General features: G+C 37.9%; 1 protein-coding gene across 6 annotated transcripts in view; it reads right to left on the bottom strand.

Moving 5' to 3' along the window:
• Window positions 1-6962: 6962 nt before the first annotated feature.
• NFXL1 (nuclear transcription factor, X-box binding like 1) overlaps window positions 6963-17128 on the bottom strand; it is a 52595-nt gene continuing 42429 nt past the window's right edge. For all 6 annotated transcript variants that reach the window (XM_029235778.1, XM_029235773.1, XM_029235774.1 and 3 more), the window contains 4 exons: window positions 14753-14857; window positions 11690-11776; window positions 10825-10878; window positions 6963-8550 (listed from right to left, as the gene is read on the bottom strand). In XM_029235778.1, the coding sequence (XP_029091611.1) occupies window positions 8377-8550; window positions 10825-10878; window positions 11690-11776; window positions 14753-14857 (420 nt within the window). In that variant the 3' untranslated portion in view covers window positions 6963-8376. The remainder of the gene's footprint in view (window positions 8551-10824; window positions 10879-11689; window positions 11777-14752; window positions 14858-17128) is intronic.

Genomic DNA, 17128 nt, shown 5'->3' with positions numbered 1-17128 from the left:
TGTGCCCGGGCGGGTACTCGCCGCAGACGAAGTTTGCGCGCAGGGTACGCAGGAGTTCCCAGCACCCTGCAAGGGGCAGCGCTCAGATGGTCCAAGGATAACCGACACCGCTGGTTGCAGGGGAACCGGACTCGGGCTCTAAGAGGGATGAAGACCCAGGCGCGCGCGACCGGGAAGGGAGGCTTACGTCTGGGGCAAGCGAGGCTGCGCGGTCCTTCCAGGTGCCGGGCGTCGGCGCAGAAAAGAAGCCGCGGACCCCCGGGGGGCTGGTTCCGACGGCTCCTTCAGCAGCCTCCTCAGGCGCACTGGCGCCGCCGAGTCCACTTGATGCGTGGAGGGCGCCCCTGGCAAGGAGAGCGTGGTCTCCGGACCGACCCGACCCGAGCGTTAAAGGAAACACTACCCATGACCCTGGGAGGGTCCCGGACGCTGGGCGACCGGGATGGAGGGCCGTGCGCCCGAGGACTGGCTACAGGGCGCTTAGCGTGGCGCTGCGACAGCCGAAGCTCACCGACGGCAGGGCAAGAAGGTGGCACCCGAGGGGAGGAGGGGGCGGGACGGGAGGGATTGACCCTAAATTCATCCGGACCGAGAGGTCATGCGACCTGTTCGGCGGCAAAGCGCGGTTCGTGTATCTTACCTGCTCCGGGGCCCCGGCCGGGCGGTAGCGCTCTTCCGGAGCGCGGGCGGGGGACTGTTTCGTGGAAAACATGTCTCGCTTTTTCCTCCGTCCGCTCTTATCCTGGTCACTTTTCTCTCCTCTGCGTGCCCCTGGGAGAGGCACTACGGATGCCTTGCCTCTCGCTCAGGAAGAGACAAGTTGAACTTCAAGGGACAGGGGCTCCACATTTTGTCTGCTCGACAGATCCCACCTCCCTTCACTCCCGTCTCTGGGTCCCACCCATAAGAACCCTTAATGACAGATCCTCTACAACCCCACCTCTTTGCATTCAAATAAGTTATTCTTCAGGGGCAGAGGGGAAGCCAAGCGGACTGCGGGTCCCCCCACCCATGCCCACCCCCAAACTTACGCCCCGCGACGGCAGCACGAAGAGGACAAGACCTGAGCGTTTGGGCTGTGGGAGACCGAGTAACTGGGAGCAAAGGAGTAACTTGTCGGCTCTCCCAAATCTCATCACATCCTAGACCATTCTCTTTTGGCCAGAGCGTAGCCAAGTAAAAAATCAGAATAACTGCAGGCACTGGCAATTAAACGGCAAGATTTTTATCTCAACAAAGGTTTACGTTTCTAGGGCCAGCATTATTTGCTTTAGGCAAATGGAAACTAGCTTCTCTGTTTAGGGAAGGAACTGCTTTGCAAGAGTGCCTGAGACTTCGCTGAGGCTGCAGGGACCCGGGAGGGAACCTGAGCCTGCTTCCATAAACCTAGCAGCGATTTCCTGCGGAGAGCAATCACAGGCTGAATCCTAGGGGCCAACAGCTCTGTGCCTTTCTGTCACTCACCAGCAGCCCCTCTTCCTCAGGCAGCGTCAAGGAGGCACTGCAGGTATTTACAATGGTAGAGACTACCATTTGAAGCCCAAGTGGTTGTATGTTTGGCAGAAAACGACTACGCTTGAGTTTCTCTTAGAAATATATATTTTTTAATCCAACTTTAGTCAAGATCTAAGGAAAATTTTTAAAAATCACTCGAGGTTATTGAATAAATCCATCTCCATTATCCTGGCAGAGGCTATGCATAGTCAACAGAATATGTATCAGGCACTTGTTCCTTGAACATTATAGCTGGGGGAGGGGTGTATAACTTGTAAAATTGGGGGGGGAATCGGTATTTTGTTTCTGAAATGAAGTGAGAAAGAAAATATTGCAAGTGCATGGTACAACAGTTGAAATAGGGAGTTGAAGTAACCAGCCTAAGTTTTAAGTTTACACAGCTAGCAAGTGCTGAGCTGGAATTCCGCAGAGATGTAATTTCAGGACTGTGTTCTTCTAAGATACTGCCTCATCACACGTCATTGTCATCACCACAGGGACACCAGTCTGAAAATCAAAAGCCTAGGCGATTTGTCTGCCAACTCTACCTTGAGCAAATCCCCTAGTCTTTCTGGGCCAGTTAACTCAGTCTGTAAAACAAGGGTTGGATTCAATCCTCAAGGTTTCTACAGGCATTCTGACGCCAAGTATGAATTGCTATTCACCTCCTTTCTCTTCCACTTTCTGCCCTCTAGTGGAGGTGTTAAAGGAACTGTGAAATTTAAGTAGCTAAATCAGTGAATTTGAGATAGCTAGGGTAAATAAGTCTTCTCTTTCACTACTATACAGTACTGTTCTTCAGAGAGCCAAAGCTGATTGCACTGGTGAAACAGCATTCTTTAAACTTCCTTTTAGCAAGAAAACCCAACCAGTTCTAGGCACCAACGGCATCAGAGTAAATATTTGAGGTAGTCTTTGCATGAGGGCAAACAGGTATTTTTATATTCTTTGTAACAGACTTCTATAATGTAAGGAATCATAACAAATGTTAGAAATCTCATAACATATGTGAACTAATTTGAATATGCAGAGGGCTCACAGTAATCTTCAATGACCTATTTGAATCATTCCTTTTTAAAAAATTTGCCACATTTGCTTTTCAACTTAAAGTGACAACCATCATCTAGTTTCTTACATTTCATTTTACAAAAAGAAACATTTATGGCCTTTTGAAATTTTTATCGTCCAGTATTTCAAACATATATCTAACTAATTAGATGGTTTAAAAGAAAGAACATAAACCTTAATGAGATTTATGGGAAAATTAAAGGTAGTGAGTATACTTCTGGAAAGGGTGATTTTACAGATTAACCTTTAGTCGCATTTCATGTACAGACCAATTTTAGTGCTTAGTACTAGAAATAAGGGCAATTTGAGAAAAAGAAAGAGATATCTTAGAGAAGCAGCCAGCATCCCAGGATAAGAAGAGGAAAGCAGTGGCTAAAATAGATATGCTATCCCACGGCTTAACACTCATCTAGGATTTATTAGCTGCCAGATGAACAAAATTGAGTTTCTGCCCTCACAGAACTTCCTGGCATAATGAATACATTAAACTGGGACTTCCCTGGTGGTCCAGTGGGTAAGACTCCTCAATCCCAATGCAGGGGACCCGGGTTTAAACCCTAGTCAGGGAACTAGATCCCACATGCATGCCGTAACTAAGAAGTCCCCATGCCGCAACAAAGACCCGGTGCAGACTAAATAAATAACTTAAAGATAAATAAATACATTAAACAAACCCAAATATGTAAACTATGGAAAAATACTTACAAGTAATATAGGACTATATTTCAGGGAGTCAGAATGTGATGTTTTTAGCTGAGATCTAAAGACGCAAAGCCTTTAAAATAAAAATATATATATATTAAAGAATAGAGCAAGAAACAGGCGAATTGGACAATTACCTATTGCAGGGAAGGAGAGTTTACTTAAACTAAGAAGGGAAAACAACATGCCCATATCTGAAGTAATATACTCCAGCACACTGAAACATTCTGTATATGATAAAAGTAGGACGTGCAGACATTCTGTTTGCTGTATATAATATTTCTGGGTCATCAATCTCTTACTCTAATATACTAGTCGCTGGGAGAAGTAATAAGAACCGGCCCATAAAAAGTTTCAAAGGAATTTTATTTCTAGCACCCTCACACACCTAGTGCTAGCTCCCCCTCACCTCCAGGGCTGTCATTTGACTGCCCACATCCAGCCTAGTGTTCCTAGGGATAGTACCCCCTCAATGACAATGACCACGTGAGCAAAAACCAAGGTGCCTCAGTTTACAACTTGTTTTTTTTGACCTGTGAATCAATTTGTAAGAGAAGTTATGATGTTAAGTCACATTTATCTGTATTATTATAGCTAAGAATTTCTAAGCACTATGTGCCAGGCACTTCACAAAGTGACGTGTATACTTTTTTCAGTTTTTAATTCTTGAAACAAACCTAGTTTCCTTTGTTGTAAAATGAGAATAATAACAGCTCCGCTGCATAGGTTGTCATGGGGGTTAAGTAAATATAAAAAGTGCTTTAAAATAGTTGTAGACACATAATAATAGCTAACACTTACTGAACACTATTATTTCTCCTTGTTTCTATTTTACAGATGAGGAGGAAAGTACGTCTTACAAAAGTTAAATCTCACAACTAGGAAAGGGCAGAACCAGAACTGGAGCCCAAGCAATCTGGAACTAGACTGACCTCTTAACCCCTACCTCCTGTACAATTATTAAGACAGTAATGGAAAATGCCCCAAAAGTTTACGGCCTAGAACGACACTGTGAATTCACTCATTCATCCATCAAATAGTTATTGAGCACTGCAGTGGGTTGAATTGTGTCCCTCCCCAAAATTAATGGCCAACCGAAACTAAATATGTAACTTTCCTTATTTGGAAAGAGGGTCTTTGCAGGTGCAATTAGGTAAAATGAGATTATACTGGAGTAGGGTGGGCCTTAACTACAGAGTGTGTTCTCCTCAGAGACAGAAAAGGACACACACAGACACGGAGAAGGCGGCCAAGTGGAAATGGAGGCAACACTGGAGTGACGTATCTATGAACCAAGAAACGCCAAGGATTGATGCCCAAAACCAGAAGCTAAGAGAGAGGCATGGAACGGTTTCCTTCTCTGAGTCTCCAGAAGGAACCAACCCTGCTGACATTATGATTTTGGACATCTGGCCTCCTGAACTGTGACAGAATAAATTTCTGTTGCTTCAAGCCACTTTCTTTGTGATAATTTGTCACGGCAGCCCATGGAAACTAATACCAGCATCTGCTATGTGGCTCAGCATGGTTCCCCACTCTGGAGTTACAGCAGTAAACAAAACTGCACCCCTGCCCTCACGGAGCTTTCCTTCTAGTGAAGGAGACAGACAATAAACAAATATAGAATACAGTGTTAGGCCCTATGTAGCGCTATGAGGAAAAAATATTGTATGAAGATAGAGAACACCAGATGAGGGTGGTAATTAGGGAATGTCTCCCTAGAGGCGTTTTAACCCGAATGAATCTGGATTGTGGAATTTTAGGCTGTATATGGGTAATTCTTCACAGCACCACTGAAATACATGCCCTTGCATTAACTGCAAATAAAACTTAGCAAGAACAGCAGATCAGCAAACAACAGACCTAAACTTGCTCAACAGACCAAGATTCTGAAACACATGAAAAGGGTTTCCCAGAAAGGACACCCGTAAGAGTTTCTGGAAAGCAGAGGGGTTCCCAGCTCCACTCACTCCTGCCAAATTGTCATCTCTTCTAGGACGTAGTAACCAGTACTCTGCTTTTCCCTCCTTCTATGAAGCTTGCTAACCTCAGAGGTAGACCCTAAGGTCTAAGGCTTAGACAGTGGTCTAATCACTGTCACTGAATAAAGAGGCAGCTTCCACAGACCAAAGAGATACAGCTACCTTACATCAGCTCTAGCTCCAGAGCTCAGACTTCTGTCTCACTTCCCAGTACCCAGGGATGGACAAACCTAGCCGCCGGAGGAGTCCCCTGGGTCATCTGAAATAACACAAACAGCCCAAATTTTTTATAGGTCATCTATAAACACTAACACAAATACTTATCTCTTTTTAAAAATTTTAACATTCATAGCCATGAAGTTCAAGCATCAGACTTCTTTGCAAAAAGCAAACATTTTTAATGTTTTGCTTCAGTAAAGTTCCTTTGGCAATTTCAGCAAAGATTACACCAATTTATTTGAAATTATTTGATTTTAATATAGACTTGAATAATGAAATTAATTGAAATACAAGCACTTAGGTGTTGGTCAATCCCTAAAAGTGTTTAAACTGAAAAATACTAAAAGATTTCAATATAAATATTCCACAAACTTCAAACAGTAAGCTAATAAACTTCTATGATACACAGTAAATAGGAAAATAACGCCATCACATTCACATTTTTGTCTATGTCATTGTGAGTGCTATTTGGTAACTCTTCCATTCCTTCTCTAATTGGCTTAGACTGAAGCAAAAAGGTCAACAAGTACCGCTTTATTTCCCTCAGAACAAATTAATGTTAAGTATTTAAACAAAATTTCATTTCATTTTGACCTTAAAGAAATTATTTATTTCCTCCCCACTCCACTCATTGTGCAGCAGTTTCCGCAGCGTCCTCAGGCCACTCCTTCAGGGCAGTGGGGAACCGAGGGAACTGCAGGCCCAAGCACCACCAGCACCTCCACCCTGGGCTGCCTCCCGCTCATCTCCCTCCCTGCTTTTACCTTTGATTCCTTAGAGTCTTCTCTCCACACAGCAGCCAGAAGACAGTTATCTTAAAAGAACGATGGCCAACAACTATTCCTCACTTAAAACCTTCCAGTGCTGCCCACTGCAACTAGAAATAAACCCCCATTCCACAGCATGGTCTATCAAGCACACTGTGAACTGGCCCTGGGCGCTCTCTCCCCGTTACTCACTCAGCTCCAGCCACACCAGCCCTTCTGTCTGTTCCTCAGCTCTGCCAAGCATCTCCCAACTTAGTGACTTCGTACTCGCTGATTTCTCTCCCTCACAGACTTTTCCCTCAGATCTTCAAATGTCCCCATCTCAGAGAGACTTTCCCAATCTAAACTAGCCAGTGCCTTTTCAGCCCCCTCTTTCATCACTTTCTGTAACATTTCTCTCATTTTTTAACATCACTTATCATACATGAAATCACGTTCATTTTATTGTGTATCTATTTCCTGCCCACTCTCTTCCACTCCTTAACAGGTCCCTGAGAGGATCACCATTATCTCCAGTACCTAGAAGGTTCCTGGCATGCAGTAAAGGCGTATGTTGATTGAATAAATGAATGAATAGTTGGGCAACTTTGGGTTAATTAATTAAGCTCTGAGCTACTAGCCAAGCAAATGAAAAACAGCAAACTGCTTCATTTATCATTCACTCAATCTCCCTCTTCCGCTCACTAGATTCTTCCGCACAAATCAGAAAGAAAACTTAGCAAGAACACAAGCCCAACAAAGAGGCATGAACTAGGCTTCAGGTTTGTTTATTAGGCCAAGATTTTGAAATACATAAAAAGAGCTTACCACATGGACATCTAACATTCATTTTAGAGTACAGTAAGGTAATGACTTGAGTGTAACAGCTCTAGTTTAGAGCTTCTGAAACACCAACCCAGTAACTCTAACATTGGGAAAGGTAAAAAAGAAATCTAAAATTAAAACAAAAATACCATAAAGAAAGGAATGACTGCCCTTCCACTTTAGATACCAGCTAATACTTGATTAAGGAACATAACATTAAAGAAACTGAGTTAAAGAAAGCAAAATTTTAAAATCCTTCTTTGTACTTTTACCACTTTTTAGTACCTATCAATTACTATGTTTTACATCAAGCATTAGTTTTATACCTTGATAAAATTATAGGTTCCTGAATATTTTAAATAGTAAATATTCTAGATTAAAAATTTGGTATGAAAAATTTTAATGAAAACATTAATTATACAAAAATTAAACAGCAAAACCATTTAAAATGACTTACAATTCAAACAGACTTTGCTTACTGATATTTCTCTATCAGCTTGTTTTCATAAGAATTTATTATTTCCAGCTGAAAAAAAAATCTACTTATACGATTGTGGTAAGAAGAGATGAGAATAAAGTACATAAAGCTCGTAAGCCTGTGCTCAGCATATATTGCTCATAAATATTAATTTTTCTTTTATTATTACTTTGTATTATTACTTTAAAAAAACACATACAAGTTTTACAAAACATGTCAACTTCAGTTAAAAGCTTCTTATATAAGACATAGCCACATGTGAGGAATCTAGCCTGGCATTTTTTGAAAACACTTATATTTTCCTGAGTGACATACTACATAAAATTTTACTTCAATAACTGATAAAAATTCCTCACTAATAAACCAATTTCTGAAGTCTAATTATATAGCTTCATGTTATAATTTATGAGGTCTTTTAGAGGATATATATATTTTAAAAAGTACAAAGTTACATGACCAGGAAAAGTACCTTTTAATACGTAACCAAAACATTGTGAAATATTCCTCTTACTACACATACGGCTCAGTTTCATCTTAATTTTGCCCAAAGAAAAAATAGATGGCTCTAAATAGTAAATGAAACAGTTATGTTAATAGAAGGAAGCACAATGAACAACTAACATGTTACCCTGCCACTGGCTATGCCTTACGAAATATTTTACAATTTCAGTCATGCTTTTACTATTGCCACTTCTAGTATGCTAATTAAGATAAAGATTAACATTCTGTCCTTCTAACAACCGCTGGAATAGAGAGATGAATGTGAATATATATTATGTTCTACAACATTCACTTTCTAATATTCCAAATTTAGCAACTTATCGAAATCTAATCTGAGGTATATTAAGAGATCAAACATTTTTTAATCCACACCATGGGCTATGTACCATGCAAACACTAAAACCACAACTGCACACACTGGAAAGAGATAATATTTATATTTTTGCCACAGCGTTAGCTCAACTGCCACTTCATCTCTCTTCCTGTTCTTCTTCCGACGACCCTTCAGTCTGTTTTCAAAAGCCTCCAGTTCGGCCTAAATCAAAACAGTATCATTTTTATTAAATTCAATACACACATTGATTTAAAATTTTCCACTTAGATAAAAATAAATTTGGGAAATGTTTTAATAGTAATGGTATATAATAAACATATTGATTTGATTTTTTAAAACAACATCTCTCCACTACTGATTGTATTCAACAAATTCAGAACTTAGGTAAGCAGAAAGGGAACTAGGGAGTAGTGAAAGAGATTATTTCAGATTGAAGGCCTGCCTTTGATACTAAATACAGAAACATCTGATTTAAAATATAGACATTAGTTTTATACATCAACACCATTAACCTATAATTAATGGGGCTCTATAATATAGAGCTTCTAGTAAGTGCTAACAGATGACCCATTAGAATAAAGATACCTATAATTCTAGTTTTATACAATGCTGGTATAATAAACATTACTGGCTTGTATGGAAGAAATTCAAGTGAGTGAAGAGAAAAAAGCTGCCGGAAATTGATTCCTCTCTGTCAAATACATTTCAAAACACAGAGTAAAAATTCTTCAGGGGAAAAATGCTTCATGCTTTAAATCAAAATGACTCTTTTAGAAAGTAGAATTATATAAAAAACTCGTTCTAAAAAAGGATAACTCGGGCTTCCCTGGTGGCGCAGTGGTTGAGAGTCCGCCTGCCAATGCAGGGGACGCGGGTTCATGCCCCGGTCTGAGAGGATCCCACGTGCCGCAGAGCGGCTGGGCCCGTGGGCCGTGGCCGCTGAGCCTGCGCGTCCAGAGCCTGTGCTCCACAACGGGAGAGGCCCCAACAGTGAGAGGCCCCAACAGTGAGAGGCCCGCGTACCGCAAAAAAAAAAAAAAGAAAAAAAAAGGATAACTAGATGACACTCATTATAAGGTATAGATTTTCAGTCTACTGTTAAGAACTTACTTATTAAACTTTAATGCATGATAATATAACACGATACACTATAGTGCATTGTTATTAACTAAAACCGGATGCTTATTAACTAAAATATATATGTAATATTCATGCAAGATTCTGTAAATGTGTATTTAAAAGGAAATAGAAATTTCAGTTAACATATCCATGACTTTGCTCATAAACCACACTGGAAGAAGACTTAACATATACTTAATATAAAGTGGCATTCTTCAAAGAACCAAAATGTCAGAATATTCTCAAGTAGTTGTTGATATACAGCACAAGGTCAAAATATACTAAAAGCAGTCAAACTTGAGAACTACTGACACAGTAAAATAACTAATGCTTTAATGATGACTCACAGTCATCAAGCTTGGTTTAAATTATTTTCTATACACTCTGTTTAAAAGGTGAGGAAATAGAGAATATGTTTAAGATTTCTATCCACAACTGTTTATGAAAAGGGGAGGAAGGGACACCCTAAACTATTCTTAATAATTTAACCTCCCAGGATTTTAGTCGATCCATGTTTTACTGTATTAGCTCTGATAACTTATTTTTTGGTATTAGGCAAACCAACTTTATAGAACCATAAAACACCAGAGGTCATTTTATCCCACCCTTGCTACATGAGTTGTTTTTAATGCCCTCTCTCAAGTCACGCAAATTTCAATTTCTTCATTCATAAAGGCAACAGTTTGCATACAATATATACTGCTTGATAAGTATAAAGCACCTCAAAATACAAACTGACAAAAAATTACATGTCACTGTTACAAAGTTAAGACACTCTTTGGAGTGTATGATCAATAAATACAGTATTTGAGCAAACAGGGGATATCAGGAATGTACTTGTTATCTAGGTAATAACAAAGAACAGATAAAAATCCTGCATTCAAGAATCTAATCGGTAAATAAGGGGATGTATTATTAAAACAAATGTATTGGTTAGCAAACAGCACTTATTTGTCACAGATAACCTATAACTCAGTAAAACAGAACTCAAATAATTTTAGATGAGCGAAGACATGCACTGCAGAGGATGACTTAAAATGGATGTTGCCATGCCCTGACCCTCACCCCTCAACCAAAAGAGGAGTTATCTCTTGAGAATGGACGAAACTGGCAAGCAAGTAAATTGGGAATACACAAAATATCTGTGAACATACAAGGTCCCATGCTTCTTCAGAGGTTCAGTATACCTGGACTGAGGTAAGTGAACAGCTAATTTTTGTTTTACAGGAACTGTATTTTCAGTCCAGAACTGAGCTCACCAGATCCTAATTTGTATGTTTCCACATATCTTGTATTTGCATAAAAACTAACGATGATGCAAAGAGACAGAAGTTTGGGTATTTTTTGTTTAGTTACCTGTTGTCTTCGTTTCTCCTCTTCAAGAGCAGCTTTGGCTTCTGCTTCTTTTATCTGTTTATGGACATTTAAAAGTAAATTAACATTGTAATCATCAAATTTTACATAGAATTTTAACATCTTTCCTCCCAGGCTCCACTAACCCATAACAACTTCTGGGAGCTTTAAATTGAAAATTATTTAAAGAAACGTAAATGTTATATACCGAGAAGTGTTATCAAGGTACTATCTAACAGACGGGGGTAAGGGGAGGTAGGTTGTTATACCTTATATAAACATTTCAGCTTAACAACTATAAGAGATATTAGATCACAGTTCAAAGAGTTACAACACTGTAAACTGAAATACTTTAAAACTGGACTTTTTCTCTTAAGTTACCATACTAAGACTCTATAATAAATTATTGAATACCACTCTTTGCCTAGAGTTGAAATTGACCATTTTCCTAAAATGCCCTCTCTGGAAGGGAATCCTTAGCTTCAAACAAAACCAAGAGCCTACTCCTTGATTGGGTTGATGGACAGAAACAGTGATGCTAGAAGTAACCCAAACAGCAAAGAATCCCAAAAGCTTATTTTTGTATTATTTTAACATAATTTTCAGGAGGCTTACACTAACATTAAGATGAATAACTATGTTCCAGAGCACATACACTAACTGGTACAGAGGATGGAAAAATCTAGTACACACCAGACCATAAAAAGCACACCTGAGGGTTCAAAATAGGCCAACAAACTAGGCTTTTATCACAAAAACAAAAAAGGATGAAATTTCGAGTTGTTCATAATAAGCACATAAATTAATGCACAAAATAAGTAGGGAAAGGCTGCTAACACATTAAAAATGACATTTAACCTGACATTACCTCAGATGCTTTCCGCTTCATTTCCTTGCATGTTATGTCACATTCTATGGAAATCTGATTTCCACGTACTTTGTTGCACTGCAATTCCTACAAATAAAGTTTTTAAAAATTTGATTTTAAAAGGTTTTCCCTCGAAGTTGTAACTGTATGCCATAAAAAAGCCAAATTCCTCTAGCAGCTTAGGATTATGCATACTATTTAAGTCGTGTTAATATTTAATAATGGCATGGTTGCATGCATTAAATGTCTTAGTTCAAACAGTGATTATTCTCTATCTCTTAACTGCAAAAAAAGTGAATACCATAAAATTAAAACCATCCATTTAATAACCATTTACTAAACACCACTACCAACTTAGCTTCAATTTCATTTTTATTCTTCATTTTTCTTTATCTTTTCTTGTTATTCTTCTAAAGCTTCCAGGGAGGTACTAGAGTAGTGCCATCCAACACAGCTTTCTGAAATGATGGAAATGTTCTAAACGTGCACTACTCACAAGGGTAGCACTTACCACACATGGTGCCTGAGCACTCAAAGCATGGCTACTGAAATCGAGGAACTGAATGTCATATATTATTTAATGCTGATTCATTAAAATTCTAATTTAAATAGCCATATGTGGCTGGTGGCTACCCACTCAGTGCAGTTCTAGAGTTTTCTGAAGAGCTAAAAATTTTTCTCTAAACCATTTTATCTTTTTAAAAAATGTTTAGATGAAAATCATTCTAAAGCTTATATCTGTACTTCACTGTCTCCTTAATGGAATAATAAAAAACAAATCTACTCTTTCATTGATGAGGTGACATCAATACTACCATCAATTTGTGTACTATTCTGTAATAAAATAAGTGGTCCTTATTTTAAATAGTCTTAGACTTTGCTTTTGGAGATCTTTTATCTGCCTTTTATTCATTCCATATTTTTTGCTGCCAGATGTCACTTTTGCTCTAAGTGTACCTATTTGTACCAGTTGCTCCTTTCCCACCACACCCTCAGACACTAGTTTTTTAGTTCATATCTACCAGAGTTAGGAAATGAGATCATCAAATCCTGAGCAAAGTACATATACTTTAATGAAGCACTTTATAGCACAGAATTTTGGCTGAGGTTGGTGATAAACACAGTCTTGTCATCCAAGGACAGTCCAGACAAAGGAAAAATAACATGGACAAACATTAGAGACAAAAATAAATACTGCATGTTTGTGGACATGAAGTCTATCAGCCTGGAAGAAGGATCATCATATCTTTTCTCATTCAAAAGGTACTTATAGAGTACCTGTTACATGAAAAGCACTGTATTAGGGACAGGGGATATAACAAGGAAAAAATTAATATGGTAAATGCTAAACTAATAATAGCTGCTACTATTTATTAAATATAGCAGTCATTGTGCTAAATGCTATATAAGCATTATCTCTTTCATTCCTTTCAATAAGCCTATGTATAAACTATTTTACAGATGAGGAAACAAGGTTACACATGTCCCTGGAATCACAAAGCGCTTAGTCACGAACCTAGCACAAAGTACAAAGAAAGCCAAGAGGAAGGAGCACCTAAGTCTTCCCAAAGGAGGCAGAGGAATAAAAACCTTCCTAAACAAGGAAATGGTTGCCCTGAGTATTAACAGGATTCTAGTAAGCAGAGCAGTAAAGGAAAAAACCAAATATATGGCCACAGATTAAAGGGGACATAGCAGATGTGTTAGGGCACTTAAGTAATGGATTCACAGAGATGACTGCCAGGGGATGAGACTGGACAGGCAGGCAAAGGTAATATCATAGATCCCCCTTTATGCCAAGTCTCTACATACGTACACCTTCCTTATAAAGTGCATATTTTTTCCCAAGTGATGAAGAACCATGACGAACTTAGATTGGAAGTATTACAATTACAGGCAAGGAAATCTGTTTTCAAAGTCCAAGCATAATCTGCTGCTAGAGTTCTAATGGGCGGCAAACTGCACTCGGACAGTAAGATGAGATTTCAGAGAAAACTTGAGAGACATTTCAGACTAAAAGTGATTTGACTGAGTACTGATTTTCATATAAAGGTGGTCCATTTAAATATCTAACACTTAGGGATCCAACTCCAGAAAAGCTCAGGCCTATAAATTTAAATTCAGAAGTTACCTGAATCCAGGAAATTATATAGTAGGAGCTATAAAAGTAAATGAAAAGTAAAGGTCCTCAATAAAAGCTACACATTTTCAATAAATATTTGCTGAATGGATGAATAAATGAGTGAATTGAAACAGAAAGGAGAGTAGCTTTAGGGAACAACCATAAGAATATGAAGGCAAAAAAAGACGTTACAACTATAACTGAGAAAGGGAAAATCAGAAGTCAAGAAAGAAGAAATCTTCAAAGGAGTCAACAGTGTCAACAGGAAAGTCAAGGAAAAGAACTGACCTTTAAGAGTTCAGTGAGATTCTTCAATCCTAAGTTTTGCTAAATGGTATGTGGTTTGCTTCCACTGAGCTTTCCAATCATTAGCTTTTGCCCTTTTACTCCTTCATTACCAGTATTTTATCTTAAAATTAACTCTCTCCAAATTTGAATGTTATTGTATAATTTTATAAGGCTACATGTATGTGAGGTCTTTTTAAGGCAACATGTTCACAACATAATACTGACGGTAAAAAAAATGTCATAAGTAAGAGCAACAAAGGTTAATTCCAGACCATTTCTTCAATCATGAAACTTACTTTTTTATTACTCACATTGTGCATCTTGTGCAAAGACCTCAAATCTAGAACACACTGATTCTATCCAAAAAAGGGCACTGAACTCAGTTCCAATATAAAATAATCCTCTTTTACTATTAAATTGCAGAAAACTAAATTGTCAAACAAAGCTGATTTTTAAAAAAAACATTTGCAGAAATAGATATGCCAATAATAAAAAGATTCTAAGAAATAAGACCTTAAAATTAAGTCAAAAAAATAAAGTCAAAGAACTACCAAAATACAGACTCCCCCTCCCTGCCAAAAAAAACCCCACAAAACAACAAAACCAACAAAAATGTACACAGAAAAGAATTTTCAATAACTTAAAATATATACCTTTTTAATTCTTTTACAAGGACATCTAAGTTTCACCTTTTGGTTGCAATTAAAGGGACATTCACCAGGATGGCACATTTCTTTGCATCTATGACCACAAGGAAGCTAAAATAAAACCAAAATAAAACAATTATATATTTATATTTTAGTTATACTCTACCTCCCCTTTCCCCAGCAACTATTTTAAGAAAAAGTCCATTCCAATAGGGTCAATAAATCCTGGATAATTGGCTGATTTTTCAACTTTTTTCTTTTGGATATAAACTACCTTAATTCCCAGAAATGCTCAATATTCTCCCTGGTTCCACTCTAACAGCACATCTTACATCACTCTTGAGGCTAGTTAGAGCCATGTGACTAATTTCTGGCCAATGGAATGTAAGCATAAGTGCTTTTGTGCCTTAAAGCTTCTCAAGAGCACACATCCATGTTCTTGCCTCCTAATGTGCTGGAAATGAGGATATCTAGAGCAACAGTGGGGCCCATGACTCAAAGAGAGCAGAGCTGCCCTGCTAACTTGGGTCCCTGGTTCTATACGTGGAGCACTGTGACACATCCACCTTCCCTTGTAAAGGCAAAGTAATGCCATTAGTCCTGAAAAGGTATTCAAACTCATGAGTAATCATGGAAATGTAAACTAAAATCATGAGATGCCATAAGATTGGCAAACATGTTTAAATTTTGACAATACCAAGTATTGGTAAGGATATGAAACAAAAGGAGCTATAAAATCCTGACGGTAAATTGGAAAATTTACTGGTTACATATAATTATTTTGGAAATCAGTATGACTTTAAGTTGAAATTACACATTCCCTATGACCAACCAACTGCACTACAAAGAGAAATCTATACACATAATACCAGAATGTACAAACAAGAACATTCATAGCAGTATAACTCTACCTATCTACCTACAGTAAAATAAATAAACTACAGTATATTCATAATGGAGTAAATGGACTACAGCCACATGTAATAAAAATGACAAGCACAATGTAGAGCAAACAAAGCAAGTCACAAAAGTTCATACTTTTGAACTTTAAATATAAAATTATGCAATCAATATTGCTTCCAGGTATACCCGTAGTAAAAACTTTAATTTACAGTAAAAATTATAAATTAAAGCAAGGAAATAATTATTATAAAAGGCAAATGGTGGTAACATAGAATAGAGGGTGGGAACTACACTAAGAAAGGAACTTTGGTAGACTTCTGAGATGCAGCAATGCTAAATTTTTTGACGTAGGTGGAGTTACATGGTGTTCACTTTTTAACCATTTGTTAAACTGTACATATATGTATTATGTATTGTTGAGTATGTAATAATTTCATTATTTTAAAAAATCAAATCACATGACCATTTCCCTGTTAGATGTGCAAGTATGTATTATCTCAAAAGCCAGGTTATATTCTGAAAGAGCAGAAAAGTAGTCCCAAAGAAAGTTTATTAGAATGTATAATATATAGTGACTGTATCTTCATTATAGATTTCACAGCAAAAAACAGAGGTTTTTCTAAAACATTCAACATTGATATTCATTTAGAGATATCCCACCCCTTCCACTCACAGTGAGATGGTTTTCTTCTACTCTACTCAGCCCTTAGTATCATTCTGCTAGCACTTTGGTTAAGTCATACCAAATGGCTTACCAATAAGCAACACGGTCTAGTTCAAAATGTTTCTTTTTAATCCCAAAAATTTAAAAATTTAAAAAGCTCTCTTTAAAAATAATTAAGGAAAGCTTGAAAATCAATATTATTTGTGGATAAATACCCATACCATAATCACCATAGCCAGCAGATCTATAGCACTTACCATACACTAAGACCTTTCCATGTTATTAACTCAATATTCAGCACTCTAAAGTGAGTATTACTATTGCCCCCATTTTACACATGAGCAATCTGAGATATAGAGACATTAAACAATTTGCCCAAGTAAAAAACAGAAAAGCCTGTATAGGAGTGATAAAACCAAATTCAGAAATAATTTTTAAAAGTAGAATTGTATATGTGGGGCACAATTTAAATAAAGGTGCAGTTCTTAATATCTTTACATTTCCTTTTAGTTTAATTCAAACCTAATTGAACAGTCCAATAGACACATAGAGTGTATATCAAAGAAGTAGTGGAGCTGGAAGGACATGCCTATGCCATTCCCACAGTTCACACTTACACTCACACTCAATATACATTTACCAACTACCTAACATGTACAACCAGGGAACCAGAGACTGGATGTAAAGACAAACATGACACAGTTCCTGCCCACAAGAAATCTACAGTATGGAAAGGGGAGGAGAAAGCAAACAGGAATTTATCAATGGATCAGAATTTGTCATAATCCCATACCGTAACTCCAAGTCTAAGATAT

The sequence above is a fragment of the Monodon monoceros genome, unplaced genomic scaffold (assembly GCF_005190385.1).
Source record: "Monodon monoceros isolate NGI ecotype Baffin Bay Population unplaced genomic scaffold, NGI_Narwhal_1 Super_Scaffold_20, whole genome shotgun sequence".
In the NCBI taxonomy this organism is placed as follows: domain Eukaryota; kingdom Metazoa; phylum Chordata; class Mammalia; order Artiodactyla; family Monodontidae; genus Monodon; species Monodon monoceros.
The sequence above is the reverse complement of the archived record's forward strand: the minus strand, read 5'-3'. Positions and strand labels throughout refer to the sequence as shown.